The sequence below is a fragment of the Sinocyclocheilus grahami genome, unplaced genomic scaffold (genome assembly GCF_001515645.1).
Source record: "Sinocyclocheilus grahami isolate Dianchi unplaced genomic scaffold, SAMN03320097.WGS_v1.1 scaffold632.1, whole genome shotgun sequence".
Taxonomy (NCBI): domain Eukaryota; kingdom Metazoa; phylum Chordata; class Actinopteri; order Cypriniformes; family Cyprinidae; genus Sinocyclocheilus; species Sinocyclocheilus grahami.
Genome location: NW_015505811.1, coordinates 419921 through 431161, shown reverse-complemented (window position 1 = coordinate 431161; position 11241 = coordinate 419921). Strand labels below are relative to the sequence as shown.

The 11241-nt window shown below is 37.6% G+C and overlaps 1 protein-coding gene across 3 annotated transcripts; it reads left to right on the top strand.

The window, feature by feature from the left end:
* Positions 1-3432: 3432 nt before the first annotated feature.
* LOC107558127 (prolactin-releasing peptide receptor-like) lies at positions 3433-8727 on the top strand. 3 transcript variants are annotated; one of them, XM_016241745.1, is made up of 4 exons: positions 3433-3449; positions 5866-6002; positions 6164-6622; positions 7966-8727. In XM_016241745.1, exons 3-4 carry the CDS (start codon positions 6195-6197, stop codon positions 8600-8602), a joined length of 1065 nt encoding a protein of 354 aa, XP_016097231.1. In that variant the 5' UTR covers positions 3433-3449; positions 5866-6002; positions 6164-6194; the 3' UTR covers positions 8603-8727. The 3 variants fall into 3 exon arrangements, with proteins under 3 accessions (XP_016097231.1, XP_016097232.1, XP_016097230.1); XM_016241746.1 differs by lacking the exons at positions 3433-3449; positions 5866-6002 and adding an exon at positions 3903-4011; XM_016241744.1 differs by lacking the exons at positions 3433-3449; positions 5866-6002 and adding an exon at positions 3903-4057.
* The last annotated feature ends 2514 nt before the right edge of the window (positions 8728-11241 follow it).

Here is an 11241-nt window from a genome sequence, read left to right as displayed (position 1 = left end):
TTTTTACAATGTGACACCTCTCGGAGTGAAAAAGATATAATACAACAGGGGGAAATGAAGGCAGGACTTGATTTTATCCATTAAGAATTGATTGAATCACAATAAGGCTCTACATGAGAGCCCGCTCATTATGATTGAAGACATTACATGCATGGATGAACTGTTCATAAAAACACCAGGGACATGCATTTAAAAAGTACTTACAGTTAAGTTCATCATGTTCCGCTCCATTTACATGCTTTTTACATCTTCAAAACAGCTTAAAATAGCTGAGTAGGGGCTTAAACAGCCTAACCTCAGAACAGTTTGCCTTTCGAAACCATGAATGAGAATGAAAGCCTTTGCGTTTAATGACAGCAAACAGAAATGGAGCTTCATACTGAACTCTTTCAGCATGTCAAAGTCTAACACTGGTCAAAATATCTTTTCAACAAAACAGCATCTGAAAATGTTCATCAATGCATGTACACCCAGTGCAGCGCTGTTCATAGTTTGCAGGATGTAGAACATCATGCCTTGTAGATCTTGACAAACACATGTTAGCAAGGGGGCTTTTTAGGGTGATAGGTTTCATTCACACTCATTTTCGTTTGGACAAATTGACAGTGAAGGAAAATCTTCCATTGAAGGCATAGGGAAAACGAAATTTCCAAATCCAAAAATCCAAATTTCTGGCATCATTTACTCACCTTCATGTTGTTGTTTCATGTCAAATTTCGAACTACACGAGGGTGAATAAAAGATGACAGATTATGCTTTCACAGAGAAAACACTCCACATGCTCTGTACAAAAATCACAAATAAATGAATCTGTTTTGATGGTCTATCCATGCAAGCTGAGCACATGACACATAATGAAACCCACGTGGCATTCAGAGTGCATGAAATACGGACATTCATTTTGTTCTCTGCTCATACTAGAATGTGATATTTTCCCATAGCAACATGCAAAAGGCAGATTAGTGAATATCATTAACAAGATTTCAGCATCCAGAGATGCTTTCTGAGCTTTTTAGAGACCTTTAATCGGATTCTCAACTGTGACAACGATCTTACAAACAGAGAAGGGAAGGGACGAAAGCAAAAGGCGGAATATAAGAATGAAGTGGAGTGAAAATAGAGATGGTCGTCATGAGAAAAGGAATTATGTTGTGAGGTAGTGAGAATCTGGGAGCTGTGGTCTCTAAAAAGCTAAATGGATGGATGTTTTGCGAGGAGGAGAGATAAAAAGCATGCTTTAAATGTACCTTTTTACAACAGAGCTGATGCCACGGTTTTATGTATCCAAAATGATTTATCATCCTTTGGCACCTTCTAAAGAAAATGTTCTGCTACATAATAACAAAGCAAATAAAAGCCATTAACAACCAGAGAAGACACATCTGCTATTGCCAGGCAAACAGTTCTTGGACAGCAGGACCGTAATTGGCTTGAGCATGTGGAAGCCATCGAGCCCTGATCAAATAAATCTAAATTAAAGGCCAAAGTCACATTGACTCAATAACAGTAATAAATGTCAATTGATTTTTACTGCACATATTGAATTTAAATTGCAGAAATAATCATGAGTCCCCTCAGACTCTGTGATCAGCTTTTTGCCTCTCTATCCATCCAACTGTCCACCCATCCATCCAAAAAATAATAACAACACACCATTCTGTGTATTTTAAAAAGGCTATACAAAGAAGTGCAAGCAGAAACTGCAAATGCAAATACAAGGCCTCTTTCAGTCTAATGTTGACATACAGTAGCACTGCAGCTAAGAATCATGTGTATTATGGAAATAGATTTCTGCATTCTACTTCGCAGTCTATGAATCATATTCCACAAAACACAAAGAAACATATCTGCTTGTTCTTCTGGGAATATGTTTGGAAGCTGTACATGTACTGCCTTTTAAATATATGCAAATCACAGTCGAGTGGAGAATATTTTGTATAAACTTACGAAAAATAAAAACCTAAAAGCTTCAAAAAAAAAAAAATATTTGACTAAAGCGCATTGCAGTAAATGAGTCAGACTGAGTCATATGGGAAATAATATGTGTCGAAAGTGACCAGAATCTTTCAATAGTCAATTTTGTACCCAAGTGCCATATACACAACTCTTAAATAATCTAATTATGTAACCTAAAATAAATTAGAGAATGTGTATCTGTTCTGAATGGGATGGAGGCTGTAAATGGTGTGCTAATTTAAAATTCACTTGCGTCAGTAGCTTGTCCCTTGTATATTCTGATAATGTGCAGACCAATATGATATTAATTCAGCTTGCACTAATGCCACTCGCTGATGACGTCTGGTGCCACATTATGTTTTCCCCTCAAGTCCTTCCAGTTCTGATATATGAAATGTCCACAGACAAAGATGCACAAAAGAGTATTTCTCTGAATGTCAGAGCTGTGCGGCTCGCTTTCAATTGTTTTGTTTATCTCTTCATTACCAGCATGCACTGCAGCAGTGGGAAATTTACTGTTAAAAAGGACCAGTGGGAAACCTCAGTTCAGAGACGATGCTCTGTGTAGATCTTTAAGATAACTCATTAAAACATAGTGGACCAAAAAAACAATCACAGCAAAGAATAAAATGTGATCAAAGCAAATGAAAATAGTGTGCCACTAAATGGTGGTGTAAATGAGTTTCGGTGTTTTTATAGCTCATTATTATTCATCAAAGCAGGTGTTTGCCTGACAGGTGCTTGTTATTGGCAGCACAAAAGAGCTGATTTCTGATCCTCAGGCCATGAAAGCTCATCATTTAAAACCAACCACAAGTAACAGAAAATGAATGCAAGCTCATTAGTTTGCCTTATTATGCTGACCTCTGGGCTTGTATCAAATTAGCATTTTTCCAATTTTACTTTATTTTAATGGTGTCTTGTGTCACTGCTTACTATTTAATGCTTCTCTGTCCCAAAGGAATAGTTCAACTTTACCCCCATCGAATTAAAATAGTTTACTCACCCTAATGTCGTTCCAAACGTTGATGTTTTCTTTTTTCACAGAGGCTAAAAGTAGACGAAGAGGTTAGCCTCGGTACTCTATCCATATTGATCACTATCAATCAGTGTTAAGACAGCTTCATGAGAAAGTTAATCGACTGCAGCTCCGTTGAAAGCTACTAAAGCCGGGTTTTTTTTCAACGGCTCTGCTGAAAAGTAACATTCGTAATAAGAACTGAACTAGCGCTGAACATTTTGTGATAAAAGCCACTTCCTCATATGGACAACAGACAGATATGTACGAATTTTGACTTTAATTTGGGTCGAGCTCAGCTGAGGGTGATCGAGGCTCGTCTCGCGCAACGGTATTTGCACCACTACTTCACGAAGTTACGTTACATAAACTATCATTCAGACGTCTTTAAAAAACAAGTATTTATTTTATTTAAATAAGTCATTTTGTAGATATACCGTCCAATACAGACAGCGAACGAACGAACTGCTCTATGGTACGTTACTTCCTCACGAGCGTAACGTTCTCTGACTAATTATTGAGTAGCCAGATAGATAGATTCATATTTTATTTTACCTCAGTTGAGGGGATTCGAGCCTCAATTAGACCCCTCCCATTCGAACGGTTTTCACTGACTCAGGGTGACAGAAGTTGAGCTTCAGTTTGCATGAGTAAGCCAGTGACCGTTGGGAAACACTTGTTACTGCAGCACGTTCGGTCTCCCGCTGATGTACAGTCGAGTGGAGAATATTTTGTATAAACTTACGAAAAATAAAAACCTAAAAGCTTCAAAAAAAAAAAAATATTTGACTAAAGCGCATTGCAGTAAATGAGTCAGACTGAGTCATATGGGAAATAATATGTGTCGAAAGTGACCAGAATCTTTCAATAGTCAATTTTGTACCCAAGTGCCATATACACAACTCTTAAATAATCTAATTATTGTGGTTTGCTTGCCGGAGCCTGAGCCGGAGCCGGAGCCGGAGCCGGAGCGCTGCGCGTCAGATACGCACCGGCGCGCCGTTTGGAAACACTCGGCGCACCGCACCGGAGAAAAGGTGCATTCACACACTTCTCCGAAGCAGGAGTATCGCTTTATCTTAGGTAATGTAATAATTTTATATTCCAAACTAAATATCCTGGTACTGGTAATTTTGCGATACATCGGATTTTTTTGCATTTAGGTAACAGGCTATCAAGGGTGACGAAAGCTAAGCATCTGTTTAATTTGCCAGCTTGTGTGTGCTGTTAATGAGATCTATAATGATTAGGCTAAATCTTTTTTTCTTTTTTTTTACCTTTACGCAGCAGTTTCCTTAATGCTCAGAAAAAAAGTACAAAACTTACACTGGGGTGGTACTCTTTAAAAAATATATACACGTAAGATACTATGTTCTTTTAAAGTAGGCTACTTGCATGGGTCTTCAAGGTACTAATTTGTACCATTTGGAGATAAATAAGGTACTAATATGTACCATTTAGCTTTTGTACCTTAGGGTCACGCCTCAGTCCCAGCTTACCCTTTTTTTTTTTTTTGAGAGGTCATTTAGGAAGCTCTAAGGATGTATCCGAAGACAGGAAGCTTTATTTCTGAATGGAGAATAATTATCCATTATCAGTATAATATTCTGCTCTTCCAGAGTTAAGTAGCACTTATGGTTTAGAGAATAAATGGGTTTATTTATGGTACTGCATACTCACCTCCACAAGGAACATAATTATCCTGTCTGGACCTTTTCAGACTATATAGATGAGGCATGACCTTTATTCCGTATGGTCTATGCTTTGTCAAGGGGCTTTTTATCTACTGTCCCCATTAGCAGATTATATGCGATGAGATGCTGCCCTTATGAATATGATGACATTACAAACTTGTGTTTAGTCTTTAGAGATGTTAATGAACGCCAGATGTACGCAATGTATGATTTTTTTTAAATACATATATACAATACCTCTCAATTAAAAGATCTTTAAACCTGCGTGAAAATGAATATTAATAAGAGAATGCTGTTTGAAACAGTTTAGCATGTTGCACTGTCAACTACTCATCATTATTTGATGTATTAATTTCAGCAGCCAGAAATATTGAATTCAGTAGCTTCTATTGAGGATTCCCACATTTCATAGTGTAACTTTTATAGATAGCCTACATTTCATCATTCTTTCCATACGATGTTTGAAAGAGGGCATTTTATGAAACTGCAAAATGTCACCTTTGCAAAACTGAACTCAGCAAGACCAGAGAATATAATGCCAGTTCATCAAATGACTGGCATTTAAATTGAATAAAAATGTATTTTTGCATTTGCACAAATTACATGATTGCAACATTTGAATTTATGCAGCGATTACCTGCTAAGATTTGACATTTATCGTTCTTATTTGTCTGACAGCGAAAGTACATCAACTTAAAAATGAATATTTCAGTACCCAAAAATACACAGTAGTAGCTTCTACAGAGGAATCCCAAATTTCATAGTGCAACTTCCATAGACACATTTCATAATTCTTACCATACAATGTTTAAAAGAGGGGCATTTTATGAAACTGCAAAGTTTCATGTTTGCAAAATTGAACTCCGCAAGACCCATGAATATAATGCCAAATCATCAAATGAGTGGCATTAAGGTAAATAAAAAAAGGAATCCCAAATTTCATAGTGCAACTTCCATAGACACATTTCATCATTCTTACCATACAATGTTTAAAAGAGGGGCATTTTATGAAACTGCAAAGTTTCATGTTTGCAAAATTGAACTCCGCAAGACCCATGAATATAATGCCAAATCATCAAATGAGTGGCATTAAGGTAAATAAAAAATTTTATTTTTGTATTTGCACAAATTACGTGAGTACAACGTTTGAGTTTAATCAGCGTTTAAGGTTTGACATTCATAATTCTTGTTTGACAGTGAAAGTACACAGGCTCTGTGGAAAAATACATCCCTGCAGGCAAAGACTGCTGTGTTTTAAAATGCCTGGATGCTGGGAAAAAGTGAAACAAAGAGCTATTTTAAGATCTTCGTTTTCTGAAGTTGCTTTCATACAGGTACATTAAAGCATTTCAACTCACAACTGAGCAGTTATGTAACAACGTATTCAAGACTGAGCGAGAAAAAATGTAAAAGTTTAAGAAGTTACCACTGAAAAGTCCACACTGACCAACTGTTAATCTGAAAATCACATATCAACCTTTGTGTTTTCGTCCAGCAGGGGGAGGCAAGAGAGTTTTGATCAAAGTATGGAGGGCTCTGGCTTGGAAGGTGTAGAAGAGCCTCCTGGAAGCCAAGTGTACGAGGTGACGGTGGTCCAAAACGCCACGGCCCCTCACAACTATCCCTTTGCAGACGTCGCCCTGCTGCAGACCTTCAAGCCGCTTATCATCCCCTGTTATGTTCTTGTGCTGCTGGTGGGCGTCTTTGGCAACTACCTTCTGATCTACGTCATCTGCCGTTCGAGGAAGATGCACAACGTCACCAACTTCTTCATCGGCAATCTGGCCTTCTCGGACATGCTGATGTGCGTGACCTGCGTTCCCTTCACGCTGGCCTACGCATTCAGCCCTCACGGGTGGACGTTTGGGCGCTTCATGTGCTACCTGGTGTTCCTGATCCAGCCCGTCACTGTATACGTGTCTGTTTTCACCCTCACGGCTATCGCGGTCGACAGGTGAGTGCAAGCACCTGACCCTCTAATGGCTCATACCATTAGATATCAAAGCTAAGTGTGGTTGAAGTGGGTCAGATCACTTGAGATGAAAGGATGTGCACTGAATGATGGTTCTTTTGAAAAGGTTTTGGTCTTTTTTTATGTTGAAGGTCTTTGGAGATCATTAGAGGTTTGGCTTAGGAAGTGAAGACTGCAGTTTGAAACTGCACTATCACTATATTTCCAATCGCTTTGATTTTATGTTGACAATTTTTTTATTGCTTTAACTCAAAAAATCTATTAAGAACATGTCTGTTATATTTCACCCCATAAATCGCATATAGAAAGAAATAATTATATTTTATTGTAGAAAAATTAAGCCTATTTTAGCTTTTTTGGATTGTGATTTTTTTTCCATGACAATTAGGCACATTTTCTTATTACCACAATTCATTTCATTTTTGCTGTAATGTCAAAAATAATACAAAAAATATATAAAATGTTCTTTTTTTGTGTTGTATTGAATTGATTTGTTGATTTAATAAGTAAAAAAAACCATTATATTGCTTTTTAGTGCAGTGAAAATACAACTATATTGATTCTATTGAGAATTAACATGATTTTAATATAAACAATGAGAAATATTAATGCATTTGATTATTCTATTATTGAAACTAAAAAGTAAAATGAGGTAAAAGTACTTAATGCTAAAGAATTTATATATATATATAATTACATAAAAAATATATAAATAAATAATACAAAACAAATAATTAAAACTTTTACTGTAGTGTAAAATACTATATTCTTTTGAAAATTAAAATGATTTTAATTAAAAATAAATAATGAGTAAATTATGCTAATTATTTATGCATTAGTCTATTAATGAGAATAGGATAAAAAAACAAAAAAAACAATCGAAAAGTAAAATGTCTAGATGAACTACAGTCATAAGAATTTGAGGGGAAAAAGCTTAATGATACAAAAATAAGAATAGTTCTAAAAAATAGTAATAGTTCAAAAATAGGCTTAATTTTCTTTATACAAAATATAATGTGTTTTCGTTATTATTAGATTTGATATGGGGGTAATATTTCAAAAAAAAAAATGACGGCGTTTTTTATTACAGTAAAAATATAACTATTAATTCTGTTGAGAAATCAAATATCTTAATATGAATGAGAAATTATTTATTCCACATTATCCTGTTAATGAGAGTTTTGAGAATTAAACAAATAATAATAATGTAGTAAAATATCTTGATGAATTATTATTTCATTTGATATTGGGCTAATATATTTCAATGAAAAATAATTTAATAATATAATATATAACAATGCTGAAATCTTTGTGTGTTGTAACAGGTACTATGCTACAGTGCACCCTTTGAAGAAGCGAATCTCAATGGCGGCCTGCGCTTACGTGCTGTCTGGGATCTGGCTGCTGTCGTGTGTGCTGGTCGCTCCCGCTGTGGCCCACACGTATCATGTGGAGTTCAGAGAGGAGGGTCTGACAATCTGCGAGGAGTTCTGGTTGGGCCAGGAGACCCAGCGACTAGTGTACGCCTACAGCACGCTGCTACTGACCTACATCCTGCCTTTATCTGCAGTCTGCGTCTCTTACCTCTGCATCTCTGTTAAACTCCGCAACTGCGTGGCCCCTGGACACCGAACACGTGACCAAGCCGAGGCCCAGCGGGCGCGCAAGCGGAAGATCTTCAGGCTGGTGTCTCTAGTTGTGGCGGTGTTTGGAGTCTGCTGGCTGCCCATCCACGTGTTCAACATCCTGCGCGACATCGACATCCGCCTCATCAACAAGCGTCATTTTCTGCTGATCCAGCTGCTGTGTCATCTGTGCGCTATGAGCTCGTCCTGCTGCAACCCATTCCTGTACGCGTGGCTTCACGACCGTTTCCGTGCAGAGCTGCGCAAAATGTTCACCTGCCACCGTCGCATCGGTATACCGGCCAACCACTGTGCCACGGCGAGCGTCGTACTATGATGCAACTGTTGACTTCAGAAAGGCTGAAAACACATGAAGTGCTATTTAAGATCTATAAATGGCCCACGAAATGTACATAAAATAAACGTCTGGGTCCAAACAGATAGAACTAATTGAAACACTTGTGTAATCAGGGCCGTTTCTAGCTAAATTGACACCCTAGGTGAAATCCCTATTGTGTATATATGTATGTATGTATATATATATATATATATATTTTTTTTTTTTTTTTTTTCAGACACCAGTTGCTTGTCACATTCAAATTGGTTGTCATAGTAACGACAATAATTTGTGGAGATTCAGTGCATTGAGTTCCACAAATCTGAATGCATTTTGCACAATTTAGTATCTGTAATATCATTGTGTTGCCACTAGATGCCTGTATAGCCCTATGTAACAATCCCAAGTGGCTAAGACATTGCACATAATTTACACATAAATTAATTTTATTACATTTTGATTTGGATACTATATACTATACTACTACATATTGTTTAGATATTATCAATGGCTACTTTTTTGTCTTTGTTTTTTTGTTAAATTTTTTTGTTGTTGTTTCTTGAAACATTGATTTAAAGTGTCAGTTATTACATTATTATTTCAGTCAAACCTATAAAACCCCTTTATTACCCCAAGCTACATATAAAAGCTTTATCAATGGCATAAAAGTAACCAATCCAGCTACTTAATCATTTGCTACTCGTTAACGCGTTAACTTCCCCTTTAAATAACGTGACGCTCTGCCCTCTATGACGCTGCTCCCATTAAGTGCTGTTGGAAGTGAATGAATTGATTCAGCATTTCGACACCTCCGTAAGAATGCATTTAACTCGACCAAGCTGTCTAATAAAGGATGTATTGATCTCGTGAATTAGCTAATTTTAATAATGTTGGGGGATCCAGTGGGGGCGACAGTCATATTTCAAGGTGACCGTGCCACTCTTTATCACAACCCTGCTAAAAGTGCCAGTACGTGCGTTCATTGGCGCCCCTTCAGCTGATGGCGCCCTAGGCGACCGCCTAGCTCGCCTATGCCTAGAAACGGCCCTGTGTGTAGTTGAGGGACTGCAAATGCTAACTTGAATGATTCATTATGTGTAATTTATTGAAATGATTCATTGCTATTTGTTGAAATAAAACAGATGATTGTAACCTTCATGTTGGGCTTTTCTCAGAGCGCTCAAAGAACCCCACAAGGGTTACAGGAAGTGGCATTTGCAACCCATTTTGCTTCCACAATGTGATGTTTTATGAGTCAATTTTATCCATCAGGAACTAATTGAATGGTGAAAAGTGTCTCTATATGAAAGGTGGAGACGTTGGTGACCTTAAAGTTGGGGTAAGCTATTTCTGGTAGCCAATGTTGACATTTGAAATCACCAAAACTAACACGCCCCTACCCCAAAAGGGTCTCGCCCCTATTTTGATAGCTCCGCCCCACACATACGTACGCAACCCAGGCAACGATTAGTTCTGTGAAACAAAGCAAAACCAATGTTACACTGTATGTACACCGGACGTGAGTGGCGCGACAAAATACTATGAAACTCATTATAATCAGTCATGCTGTCTACACCATAGATATATATACATATCTATGGTCTACACTGGATGTGGCGTGGCGCGACACGACAAATCCTCGACAGAAAACTGCTGCTGCATTCTATTCATGACGTATTGAAACAAATTTCAAATGATTTTCGACGGTCGCTTTGTCGCGTCCAGTGTACTAGACAGACTGTAGCTGTTGCGGCGCAGACACGGTGTTACTCACCTATCGAGAAGAAACAAAACGACCTCGGCATCCGATCGCAGGCCTTCCGCTCCTTGAGTTCTCTCCAGCGCTGGAAAGCTGATCCCATATTTACACGGGTCCTACTTCTTGCCTTATTGCCTTAAGCCTTATTTTGTTCCGCATTTTTTATCCGCCATCTCTATCTTTCTGTCGCTCAGCTTTGCTAATGTCCGTCCTGTGCACTGAACGCTCTCTCCTCCACATCACGAGTAGACGTCCCTTACTGCTAATTGGCTACAAGTTTGTTTTTCTAGTAGGCCCGAATCAGTTTTCTAAAGCGTTTTTGAAAAATCGCTTACCCCACTTTTAATTTAAAGAAGAAATGTAAGAGTCTGTGCAAGATATTCTATTTTGATGAAAGTTATTACAAAATAATGTTTTACTTGGAATCATGCAGAATAAATCCAGAAACTTGCATTAAAGAACTAAATAGGGTGAGTTTTGATTTCATGTTAACTCCATTAGTGACTGTTTTTTTTGGCGTTTACTTTTCCATTAGCAGTTTCCTGCATATGAATGATGAATCAAGAGGATTTTGTGATCATTCAGTACACTAGAGCTTTATGAATGTGCAGTGCAATACGTGAACACTCACGTGATAATCAAAGATGTTAAAGTCTGATTCATAATGAAGGGAAGAGCCTAGGTACAGGCATCTGAGTCAAACACACACACACACAGAAAAACAGAGAGAACAAAGTGAACTGATTCATCTGTGCTTTGAGGAGAAAGCTTCTGTAAGTTGTTTAAATTATTGCATGCTATTCATTAAAAAAAATAAAGACGTTTAAGCAATTGGTGTTTTGGCGATTTTTTAATTCAATGTACACTTTTCAAAAGTTTG

Bases quoted from the DNA above. Each gene is read 5' to 3' on its own strand.
- LOC107558127 (XM_016241745.1), top strand. From the start codon at position 6,195: ATGGAGGGCTCTGGCTTGGAAGGTGTAGAAGAGCCTCCTGGAAGCCAA. The intron at 6,623-7,965 runs GTGAGTGCAAGC...GTGTTGTAACAG, and splicing joins ACGGCTATCGCGGTCGACAG to GTACTATGCTACAGTGCACC.